Genomic DNA, 12,940 nt, shown 5'->3' with positions numbered 1-12,940 from the left:
GGCCTCAACCTAACTGGGGCGGGACTAAGGGCGGGGCCTCGGCGGGGCGGCCTCGCCGGAGCCGCCAAGTTTGGCTGTGGCGGCAAATGGGCTTGGGCGGCTCCTGGGCGGGTGGCGGTGGTGGCCAGCGCGGTTCCTCCTGGCCCTGTTAATGTCGGGGCCCAGTCCGGGAAGGATGGCGCCCTAGGACCCGGCCTTTCGGGGGTCGGGGCGGGAGGGTCGGGGGCGGCCGGCCGGCCATGTCGGAGGTGACCCGGAGTCTGCTGCAGCGCTGGGGCGCCAGTTTTAGGAGAGGCGCCGACTTCGACTCTTGGGGCCAGCTGGTGGAGGCGATAGACGAGTATCAGATGTGAGTGACTAATCGCAGCAGCGGGCCAGCCTGGCCCCCGTCGGCCGCCTGCCCTTCTTCCCTATCGGGGACTCTCACCCGCGTCTCTGCTGCCCAGACTCCTCAGGGTGGGGCCCCGTGGGCACGAGGGCTGAGATCGCACTGGCACGGGGGAGGTGGCCCAGGGACCTCGGTCAGCTTGCCGTCCTGAGTTCCTGCCCGACTGTCCCCTCCGCCACCTCCGGGCCATGTCCATGCAACAGGTACCCCCCCTTTCCTGGGGCGCCAGCCCGATCGGGCTACCTGCTTGGTTCCTTCCCACCATCTCCAGGTCCCCCCTCTCTGCGGGCAATTTCCTTCCCTCCTCTCCTCCGCCTCTCCCAGGTTGCCGCCCCTCCTTTGCTCTCTCGGAATCTCCGAGGAATTGTTGGTGCGTTCTCCGCCCACGTTCCGGGGATGAGTGGCCTGGCTCTGTCTGTCGCGCCTGCCTCCTCCCCGGTGTAGGACAGGAGAAAACTGGTCGCGATAGTGGGGTGGGGGTGCTCCGGGATGCAAGGAGGCCAGAGGTGCCTCACCAGCCTGGAGAAGGGTCTCTTCCCGCGCCCCTTCTCCACCCAGCTCCGGCGAGCGGGGTTTTCAGGTTTCACCTCCGATCCGTTTCGGTTTCTTGGGCTGTTTGCTTGGCTGTGCGATTCCCACCCACCCCCTCGCTCACTGGCTTTGGGTGGAGTCCGCGCAGGATGTGAACCGAAGAGAGCAAAATGTGAATTAACGGACGGCTCCCCGGAGCCCCCGCACCCTCCTAGGTCGCTCCTCCTTTTCCTGTGTAGAATGTATAGCCCTAGGGTACCACTGAGTACCAGTGTTGCTTTGATCCAAGGAAATCCGATTTCTTTCCAAAACCACTTCAGCGATGTTTGTAAAATGAAAGGACACAATTTACGTACATTTAAGTTTTTGCTCAGTTTCTTGCAATATTTTACAGAAAATACGAACTGCTTACTAAAAATGCTGTTTGCAAAACCACTGATGAAATTATTTCTTGGTTTAAAGCGAATTATTGTGTGAAAGGTTTTGCCACGAGGAAATCTTTCTATGTCTTCTGCAAAAAATACAAGATGGTACTTAGCAGAGGAAAATTATCCTTTCACTTAAATAGTTTTTATCTGACCATTAAGATAGTTGCAATACGTAGCTGTTCTTCATCCTATCTTACTGGCTTTAAATCGCCTGTAGTTTCAAAAAGTCCTAAAAGCCCCCATATGCTTTGGGCTTTGGGCTTTGTGCAGCATGTAACAACCTCTTGCATTTGTGTTGTATTTTGACTTGATTTCACTTTCTTCTGCAGCTACTCGGCATTATTATCCTCATTTTACAAAGTGAGTAAACTTAAACTCAGGTTATCAGCTTAACTAGTGTCACAAAACTACCCCCACTTAAATCTTTTTTTTTTTTTAAGATATAGATCCTGCCCACTAAACTAGGTAATGCTTTAAGATGCTGATGGTGTGAAAATTGGAGAAAATAATAGATTTCCTTCATTACCAGAGAACAAAGACATTTATACTGTAACCAATAGATAGTGAGAGTAGACTCACTTGTATGTTAACTAAAACTGCATACCCTGAATATGAAGCTGCTGCTCACTTGTGATGTGGTGGGACTTAGCAGCTGTTGGCACTCAGCTGTAGGCCTCACAGTGAAAAGTGGGGAATACCATGTCCAATTGGAATTACAAAGGATAAGTGAACACACAAGCTGTTTAGTTGGAATTTCTAGAAGCTGCTCATTGGGGTAATAATAGGCACATACAGATCCATTGTTGGAACTCCATATTAATCTCTGAACTTCATGGTTTAGAGTTGTTATTATAACTGCCACTATCAAATTGATACAGATGATTGGCTCAAATTTTGTGGGCATGCCATCTGTGGGGAGATACTTATTTATATATGTATATATGTACATGCATGGTCATTTTTTAAATCACCTAGATATTTTTAAATGGAGGCAAATTGTCTTTTTGATTTGAATAAATATGGGAGAAAGCTGTAGAAGCAATGAGTTGGAGGCCGCTAAATCATGAGAAAATATTGACTGGGTTTAGCCACTGACTGGAATGGGAGTAAGGAAGGCAGAAGAGTCTAAATGGCATTTTTAACTGGATGAGCAGCTGGTTGGTACCGGATCAAGTTTATGGGCAGGGGCAGCTTGGGGGCAGAGGTGTAAGCGTACTTATACTACTATAGCTTAAGAACACAAGTGTTTCAAAAGTTTCATCACTCAACAAGTGAGAACTGGGGATAGTAAGATGAATGAGGTTAGATTTCTGTCCTCAAAGCACTGAGAGACAATTTGAAGGACGTTAGAAGAATAGGTTGTTGTTATCACAACACTTATAGATGAATGATAACACTTACAGATGTTATACAAGAAGGATTTTTGTACTTTTTCTGAAAGGCTCTTCCCAGTTATCTGTTTGGGTAGATTGGCCTCTCCTTCAAGTCTTTGTTCAAAATATCTTCTCAGTGAGGCTCTCCACCACCCTGTTTAAAATTGCAAAGTTGGTGCTTGCCCCTATAGTCACTCTGTCTTGCATCACTAAGTCTCCTCCCCAATGTTGCCTCATTTTGTATATCACATCATGCACAGAATTTAGTACTTTCTTTTTTTTTTTAATCTCCATTAGACTGTAAGCTCTTTGAGGGCAAAGTATCACAGGGGTTAGTTTTGTCCTCTATTGTATACTCAGTAGTACATTATCAATAAATAATGCGATTTATATGTATTTGTGTACAGTTAAGTGGATGAACTTGAGAGTGTACTATGGGAGAATGAAGAAATTGAGGTCAGAATACTCTTGGAAGATTTAAACAAGTTGGATCAAAATTAAAATTGCTGTCAAAATCCACAGTCAGTTAAAAACAACTCAGCTTCCTAGGAATACAAGATTTCTAACTTAATCTTGCTCAGGATCACATATTTCACAGGGTCAGTCCTGGGGTAGTAACTTGGCACATAGACTCTTAATAAATGGATGGATGAACATGAAAACAGGGTACCACCTGCTTTGAGTCATCTTTTCTTTGCCGGTTATCATTGCCACTCGGTGCCACAGGGACTGCACTGGTCTGTAGACTGCTATCCACCCTGCCACAAAATAGATAAAGACACTGAGATTTAGGCTTTAGAAACTATACCTGATATGGCCACAATACTTATTTTGTTTAATAAAAATACTAGCCTAACAATAAAATGATAATAATAATGAACAGCTATATACCAGAGACATTTTATGGGGGTGGAGTGGGGAAGAGGATCAAAAGCAGTGGGGGAAGGAAATGCACCAGACTATGGTGATGGCACATGGGTGATTTGGTGATGGGAAGCCCACGGGGATTGCAACTGAGATGGAAAAATGCACAAAATGATGTAAAAATAAACTATTACAGTATTAAAAAAAAAAAATACTAGCCCTAAAACAACCCCTCACTATGGAATGGGGATCATTGGAGAAACACTTGTTTGTGTCATAGCTTGCTATAGGACTTCTTATCAGTCACTTGTTTATGTGTTTTTAAAGTACATTTAAAATTTCCCTTTGAGAATAGTCCTGTTTCACCATTAGGCACTCTTGTAAGATGATTCTCTAGAGTATATTTGACACCTTTACTAATATACTATCAACCCTTTTACTACTCATCTGATAATCCAGCACTATAAATTTTTCCCTCAGTGGACAAAATTATGACTCACCTCCTAAAATGATGCAATCCTTTGTGAATTTTGAAAATTATATTTTTGCTTAATTTCTGTTTTGTAAGTCTGTTTTAAAACAACTTTTTTTAAGATAACTGAACATTAATTTCACCTATTTCAAATGTATAATTTCATGAATTGTTAGTAAACTTACCAAGTTGTGCAATCATCATTGCAATCTAATGTTAGAACTTCCCAACATCTTCAGAGATCCCTTGTGTCCATTTATTCCCAGTCTAACTCCAGTCAACAGCTAGTTCTGTCTCTAGAGTCTTTTCTGTTAGAATCTTAATAGGGAGTGTGGTGTGGCATCCATGTGAGTTGTACCCCCAAAGTACACACAGCGTAGGCCAGCACTACCTGAGATCTGTCTTTTCTGGCCAGTCGATTTAAATGGAATTCTAAGACATGACCTTTTGCAATTGGCTTTCTTCATTTGGTGCGATATAGTTGAGGTTTGTCTACTTTGAGGTATATCTATGCCTACTTTTCACTGTATAGCGTCACACTGGGCCATGTTTTGTGACTCCATTTTCTAGTTGATGAACATTTGAGTTTCTACTTTTTTTTTTTTTTAAAGATTTATTTATTTATTTGTGCATACAGAATTGGGGTACAGGCCAGAGGCTCAGGGGCGGTGAGAGGCTTCACCAGAGACAGAGTGGGGAGCAGAACAGGCCGAATGTCGAAGTACCATGCTGAGGGGAGCAGCGGGCGGGTCAAGAGAGGTCTGCCACACCATGTGGTCACCTCCGGGGCAGGCGGGAATCGAACTCATGTGGAGTGGCTTTAGATTCTCAGTGCTGTGCTTTAACCCGCTGCGCCACCAGGGAGGGCCCTGAGTTTCTACTTTTTGACTTGTCATTAGTATTGCTAAGAATGTTCACACATACATCTTTTTGTGGACTTATGTTTTCATTTTTCTTGGCTCAATACCTGGTAGGGACTGCAGGTTGTTGTGATAAATTTATGTGTAATTGTTTTGAAGGAACAGTCAAGCTGAGAAACTGGCTGTGCCAATCACATCTCTAACAGCAATATGTAAGAATTCTTGTTGCTCCACATAGACAACGTTTGTTCTGTCTTTTTGATTGCAGCTTGTAGGGTGGGTATATGGTTTCTATGTGCCTTTCTCAGGACTAACATACTGAGCATTTTGTCCAATGATGCTTTTGTTTTTCTTGTACAAACTTTGTGAAGTGTCTGTACAAAGCTTTTGTCCATGTTTAATGGAGTTGCCTTTTATCTGTTGGGTAATAAGAGTCTTTAATTATATGTTTTTAGATATAAAACTTTTATCAGATACCTAATTTGCAAGTATTTCCTCCCAGTCTGTTGCCTAATTATTAAAAACGGTATTCTCTTTGAGATTAATAATCTTGGCTATGGTCCTAGATTTGAGCAGGAGTTCATAGTGACACCTTTTGTTCTCTTACCAACTCTGCTTATTTAACAGCCACCGGGACCCAAGTCTATAAAGATATTCACATAAGGAAATGAGCCATACCATAACTTCCCTGAATTTGAGTCTGTACAAAGAGAGGAAAACCAAAAGGCAACGAGAATGGTGTCTTGATGTAGGGCTATTTGTATACCCCCAAATATGTACACTTCTTCTGTATAGAAGATTGTGAATAGTAGCATTTTAGGAAAAGCATAATGGAGTTTCCAACTTTGGGGGGAAAGTAATGAAAAGAAGCAATTTAAAGTAATATGATGATACTTTCCTGGCAAGTATTAGGATTTTAAATTTCTTTCATAGGAAGATACAAACTTTCATAGATTGGACAGGGACCTTTAAGTATTATGAAATTTACATCTGATTTTTAAAAATATGATTTTGGGTCCTCCCTGCAAGCTAGCCACAGCCACTTTGTTGCAAGTTCAATCCCAGTCCCAGCCCCAGAGATGATCCACCTGGTGCAATAGACCTCTCTTGTCTTGCCTGCTGCTTGCTGCTCCCCCTCAGCACTGTACCTCATGGATCTATCTGTTCTGCTCCCTGCTCTGTCTCTGGTGAATCCTCTCACTGCCCCTGTACCTTGGGCCTGTTCTCCAGTTCTGTGTGCATAAATAAATAAATCTTTAAAAATTTTTCATAGACTAGAAATCTACTGTGAGACTTTCCCCAACCTCTCAACAGAAGTGGAGAAACACTATTATGATCAGAGATGAGGGTGAGAAACAAGCTCTGTGTAGCTTATTAAACTAAACCAGTACTTTCTAGAATTTCTTTTTCCTGTCTGTTTTTCATAGGTTTGCTACTGCTTTGTCTAAAAGTGACATAAACAAGCTGTTGTACAGTTTGGTGACTTTGAGTATATTCTCTGTGTAATGTAACCATCTCTACTCTAATTCTAGAACATGTCCATTGGTCTCAAAAGAATCCCATACTTGTTATAATTGGTCCATCCCAAATTCTGCCTTCACCTAGACCAAGCATCTGCTGATCTATTTTCTGTCTCTATAGATTTACCTCTTCTGGACATTTCATGTAAATGTAATCTTATTACATGTGATCTTTTGCATTTGGCTTCATACATTTAGCAGAATGTTTTTAATATGTTGTAGAGGATATTCCATTCCTCTTTATGACCAAACAATATTCCATTGAATGGATGTATCACGTTTTTTATTCATCAGTTAATGGACATTTTGGGTGTTACCAGTTTTTGACTATTATGAATAGTATTGCTGCTGTGAACATCTGTGTATAGATAGGGTTTTGTGTATTACAAGGTTTTGAGTGGGTGAAGATGTCTTCAGTTCTTTTAGGTAGATATCTAGGATTCTGAAAGGTAGATATCTAGGATTCTGAAATTGGAAGGTAATGCTAACTCTATGTTAGCATTTTTTTTTTTTTTGAGAAAACTGCCAAAACTTTTCCACAGTGGCTGCATCATTTAACATTCCTACCAACCGTGTATGAAGTTTCCAATTTTTCCACATTCTAGCCAACATTTTTAGTCTCTCCTTTTTAAAAAATTATACCCAGTCTAGTTTCAAGTGGCATCTCATTGTGGTTTTGATTTGCATTTCCCTAATTAATGATGTTGATATACATGTGCTTATTGATCATTTTTGTATCATCTTTGGAGAAATGTCAATTCAAATTCTTTGTTCAGTTTTAAATTATATTAATTGTCTTTTTATTGTTCACTTCTAAGAATCAATCTTTTGATTTTTGCTGTCTCAGAAATAGTGGATCTTTACTGTTGAACTTGGACCAGCAACACTGCCATCCTTGAAAACTTACTCAAGGCCTAGCTGATAATTTTTAAAGTATGATGATAATTGAGCAAGCAAGGATTCCCATGTCTGATTGGTGGTGCATTTCCTTTATTTTCTATGAAGGGTGTTTATAAGAATATAACTTGATAGAGTATTAATAACTTTGTTACTTGTTTGATTTGAATTAATCTCAGCAAATTAATGATAGGCTGGTAAGTGCTAACTGAGTGTTTAAGCTGAAGCTGGATAACTGCTTTTTAGCTTGTTGCAGAAAACAGTATTCAAGAAATGGAGTTAAGGAAGTTGAATTAGATGCTATTTGAGATTCCAGTTTTAAAACTCTGCTTTTACTGCCTAGAATTAACATGTATCCCAGTGAAATAAGTATTGCATCTTCATTTTCTTGAACAAAGAACTTGAATCAAAAGATAATGAAGATTTATAACCTTGAAAGTAGAACCAAGTATTATTGTACTTCATTCTGTTTTTTAAAAGATTTAAATTGTTTCACCTTGTTGTACTTGACAATTTACTTCAATTCTAAAAAAATATGTTGTTTTCTTCCTACAGACTAGCAAGACATCTACAAAAAGAGGCCCAAGCTCAACACAATAATTCTGAATTCACAGAAGAACAAAAGGTACCCATAAAGTAATCTCTAATTATATTAATATCCAAATGAAGAGTTGTCTTTCAAGTCCAATAAGCAAAAATAACAGCTGTTTTACTTAAGTACAAAGTATGACTATACTTTGCTGAACTTTAAGTGCTCATTTAGAGATGCCTCATAATTTACCAGTTACTGAATTTCTCACTTAATGAATTTCCTTATTCAGTCTTTCAGACTTTTTGTTTAACTTTAGAGTGTTCCATCCACATTCTGGTTGGGGAAGGAGAATTTAGACACTGAACAATTTAGACACAGTCACACTGGAGTGTGACTATAATCAGTACCTGACTCAACTTTCCTAACTCCATTTCCATCTCTTCTTGAAACAAACATGAAAAATCAGAACAAAGCAAAACACACACACACACACACGAAAAGCTGCCACTGGGGGGAAAAAAGTCGATTCAAGTCAAGAATTTAGCTTAAGAATCTGTAAACAAAATGTTTCAGTGGTGCTTTCTCCTTGAATTAAAATTTTAATGTATCAACTTGATGCCCTGTACCATTGGAATAGTTTCTGTTTTTTTCCTGGCTCAAAGTCAAGTTGTAGCCTCCTAGGTAAGAAAAAATTAATGGATCAATCTTTCCCTAATCTTGTCAGAAAAGAAATTGTGGGAAACTATGGTGACTTAATTTGCTTTTGTTAATTTTTCTATGGAGATGGGAATGATATTTTGCTCCCTTAGTTCTTTGGCCTGTGTTCATTTTACTCTTATTTGTAGGCATTTAGAAAGAAAAGAAAAACCCAAAAGTTAGATTAGTTATTTTTCTTACACAAATTAGTACTTAAAATATAGATAGATAAGGTAAGATTAGATAAAATCAGACAAGATTAGATAAGATAGATAGGCAGGCCCTCCCTGATGGCACAGTGGATTAAAGCACCACACTAAGAAGCTAAAGCCACTTCAGCATGAGTTTGATCCCTGCTCAGAGGTGACCCACATGGCGGGGCAGACCTCTTCTGTCTAGTCCGCTGCTCCCCTCAGCATTGTACTTGTCAGTCAGTCATCTGTTCTGGTCCCCACTCTGTCTCTGGTGAATCCTCTCACCGCCCCTGTACCTCTGACCTGTATCCCAGTTCTGTATAAAGAAATAAATCTTTAAAATATATATATATATATCTGATAGGATCAACATTACTGAATGTACTTTTACTGTGTTTAAAAGAAACTAGCGCATTACAATTTATAAGTATATTTCTCTTTTTTCCTTAATAATTGCTAATAACCACAGTAGATTTAGGAAATGTTGGATTTGAGCTCTGAAAAGCAATTTCCACCAAGGAAATGACTGGTTTATTTAGGGAAAATAGCAAGAATATGTTTTATCACCTCTGTAAGATTTCCAAGATTTATCTGGGAATCAATTAGACAGTGATGTGCTAGCTTCACATAATTGAGCTTAAAACACCTAAATTTTGAAACAGTATCTAAGTATGTAGCTAATAGCTAACAAATGTGTGTTCTGAATATGGAAACAAAATGAAAGCTTAGGAAATTTTAAAAAATGTAATGACCTCCCATATTTTAATCACCTGTTCTTGTTGGTGATTTGCATGCTTCTTATCCAGTACCAGTTGCTTAGGAAGTGCACCTTTGAATAGGGCCTCAAGTATAATTTGACAAAAAATATATTAAAATTACTGTTTTAAAAAAATGCCCTCAAGAATTGGGCTTTGTCATTTGATGAATCATTAGATGAATGAGGACTAGTTAGTTTTTTTTCTTGATTGCCTTTAGCTTTCCAAGGCTGAAGATGGTGTTTGATAATGCCATTTATTCTTTAACTTATAGCTGATCCTTAGTATAGTATCCCAGCTGCTCTCTTTTTAGCATATTACAGATTCACAGATTTTTTGTTCCCAAAGGCCCAGAAGCCAGCATGATCTCTAAGGCAAGAGCCTGCGATCTGCAGGCAGTGGACTTGGCCTTAAATCAGCCTTTCTGTCTTTGGACCTTGATTTCCTTATTATGAAATGAGGCTTAGATAGCTGTAGATCTTAAATCTTCTAATGATGTCTTCCTTTGGAGTACACTGTCCTCTCTTCCCCCTTTCCTGGAGGCCTGATTGCTGAGGTCTTTATTATTTATAACACCGTAGGAGGCATTTGTGGCTGCCAGTTGTGACTAGAGAGAGAGCTTGTGCCTGCCTGCCTATGCCTTGGGCTTGGAGAAGGACCCCCAATCAGTTTGTACTCCATCGTCAGTGTAAAGCAAGTTGTATGCATTTACAAATTTTCTGTAAAATTCAGCTGAAATATTCAGCCAAAAACCTCGTATTTGAATGTCACGTTAAAAAAAAAAGACTCCAAGTTCGTAAATGATTAGAAGACAGAGACTTCCCAGATATGACCTGAGAACAGTGGCTTTGATTATCTCAGATGTTATTTGAACAGAGAGAATTTGTGACTTCTTGGGGTTTTTAATATGCCAATGTGTGTGTTTAATACTTTCAGAGTTTGAGCATGAAGTATTTGTTAAATTTGTTTTGCTTTTACAAGTCTAAAATGTCCTTTACAGAAAGTTTCATTGGGTCTAACGAATGTTTTGAAGAAACTTGCTATGGGAGATTTTGATACCAGCTATTAGGTCTGCAAAATTTATTGAGTGTCTGGCACATAAGCCAAAGGAGAAGAAACCTGGTGGTGTTTTTTCAAGAGGAAAATAGAGAATGTTCATGACATTAGTCTTAGCAAAATGGTTCTTTATGTCTTCTATTTTTTTATTGTATTTTTGTGGCAGTCACAAATTTTAAAAATGTGTCAACTATTCAGTAGTCTGTGGAACTTGAAAGTTTTTTTTTAAAACAACCATATTTCTAAGGCATTTTCTTCATGAAGTTTTTTATTGCCTAGCTCACAATAAGCATTAAAAATATATTTAATGAGTAAAAACAAAAATAAGAAAAACAGTAAAATCATATAATGAGTAAATGCTTTGTTAGATCCTAATTTTGAGGTAATTACTTACAACAATTATTTTAAGTTTGAAGAACCCTAAAGCCAAACTACTGCTCTCTCTTAAACCTTGTTTAAATTAAGAAATAGCATAAAAATCTCTGGATTTTCTATTTACACTATTCTCAAAGATTTCTGGTGGAAAATAAGCAAGTTCATAATTCTTATTTGACCCTCCCTCATGATTAGTTGACTTAACTTTTCATTTCAGTTCTCAATAGTTTTGTCATTGTAACAACTGGATTTAGTAGCCAAAGAATAACTGCCAAGAGTTTTCATTCCATCAAATTCCCTATTTTGGTGTAATAGCTTTTCTCATGTAAGTTTCTGGACAGAATAGAACATCCTGTCTCATGATGCTTAGAAAGTTTTTCCGTTTTGAATCAAGTTTGGTGGTAATGAGAATTCCAGCACTTAAATACTTGTTTTGTATTTTATATGTTTCCCCTTCATCTGCTTATCCTCTTTTCCTTCTCCCTCTCTTCTCTTGCCCTAGCTAGAGTTGAACTGGTTGTTTAAATCTAAAAATTAATTCTGGATGTGCTCATACTATTTTATGTGCATTTTTTAAACATTTTTTCCTTATCTAAAATTGAATGTCTTAGCAAAGTTAATATAGCTTTCTAATTGTCCAATTTCATTCCATCATTTCCTTTAACTACACTTTTGCATTGCCAATTTCTCTAGCAATGATAACACAGAATAGCTAATATTCTGGAATTGAGAATATTTTCCATTTCTACACCATATTAAACACAAGCAATTAATGTCAATGAAACGCTAATAGTTGAAACTTTCCTTACAATGAAATTGCACTTGCTTTCAGCTCTAGATTTAATGTACATTAGTTTGTAGTCAGTACTTCTGCTTTGACACAAGCGACCTTGAGTGACTGCATTTTTCTGAAGAATTTGTTTCTAAGAAAGGTGATACAATTACAGTAGCAAACTTGATTTCACATCCAATAAATACCACATGCTTTCAAAGTCACTGCTACAGCTGAAAATGATAGCTTCACTTTTTTTTTTTAATACTGATGCTGGGTGTGGTCCCTTAAAATACTTATGAATAATGCCTATTGGTATCTTGCCATAGTTTAGTAGATTCTGTGTAAAAAGCTGTTGCTTCTCCTTAAAGAAATGTTTAATTTTAAATCATCTTTTTAGTGAATTTATAGCTGTTAGGCCCCATTTTACCTTAAATGTCAATAGTATCAAATCAAGTGGATTTTATAGTAAAGAGGGAAAGAGTTTGCTAGTATTTTTAAGGATTTACTGATAATCTCATTTTAATGGTATTAAAACAAGTGTGTGACTGTTTTAGTGTTATTACTATACAGAAAGTAACTCAACTTTTCTTCACTTCTCAGTCTATAAGATGGTCTAACTCACAGGGTTATAATGTAGATTAAATGAATTGATGTGTATAAATCACCAAGGAGAGTCTCATTTAATAAGTGTTCAATACCTGTTAGCCATTACTACTACTATGTTAATATAGTTATGTTTAAAAATATTCATTTTGTCAGAATTGAGAGGTATATTTGAACAGTAATGATGGAGATACCAGTATTTCTGATTCCAATGAAACAGCTTTTTGAGAGAGTGAATAAATCGCTATGTTTTGAATTCTTGTGCAGTAACCATGTTCAAATATAATCTTTATATATAAGAACTGAAGCAAGCTGAGGATGTGGGGGCAGGGTAGAAGTGGGAGAGGAAAGGAGCCCAGTGGAACATGGCGGAGGGTTGTTGGGGCCCTGGCTGTGGGGTGGATGAGAGTACACATATGTAGAGGTTTGAACCTATAGCCACTGGAGAAGATATGAAGATGCAAATCTACTTTTACCTCAGTAAACATAATGTGGGGGCTAGAATAAGATTAAATACATAAAATCAAAACAAATAAATAAATGGAAGTCTTCAGAATAAAGTTGAGCATTTTCTAAGCTCTTATATTGGGATTTAAAGAAATGCTTTAAGATTGTGAAGAA

General features: G+C 38.4%; 1 protein-coding gene across 1 annotated transcript in view; it reads left to right on the top strand.

The window, feature by feature from the left end:
- Positions 1-33: 33 nt before the first annotated feature.
- Positions 34-12,940, top strand: part of AIDA (axin interactor, dorsalization associated) — a 30,087-nt gene continuing 17,180 nt past the window's right edge. Inside the window, exons 1-2 of the mRNA XM_004685452.2 lie at positions 34-349; positions 7,889-7,958. Of these exons, the coding sequence (XP_004685509.1) occupies positions 240-349; positions 7,889-7,958 (180 nt within the window). The 5' untranslated portion in view covers positions 34-239. The remainder of the gene's footprint in view (positions 350-7,888; positions 7,959-12,940) is intronic.

Source organism: Condylura cristata, unplaced genomic scaffold (genome assembly GCF_000260355.1).
Source record: "Condylura cristata isolate star-nosed mole 26May11 unplaced genomic scaffold, ConCri1.0 scaffold00018, whole genome shotgun sequence".
Classification (NCBI taxonomy): Eukaryota; Metazoa; Chordata; class Mammalia; order Eulipotyphla; family Talpidae; genus Condylura; species Condylura cristata.
This window is presented reverse-complemented; position numbering and strand designations above follow the sequence as displayed.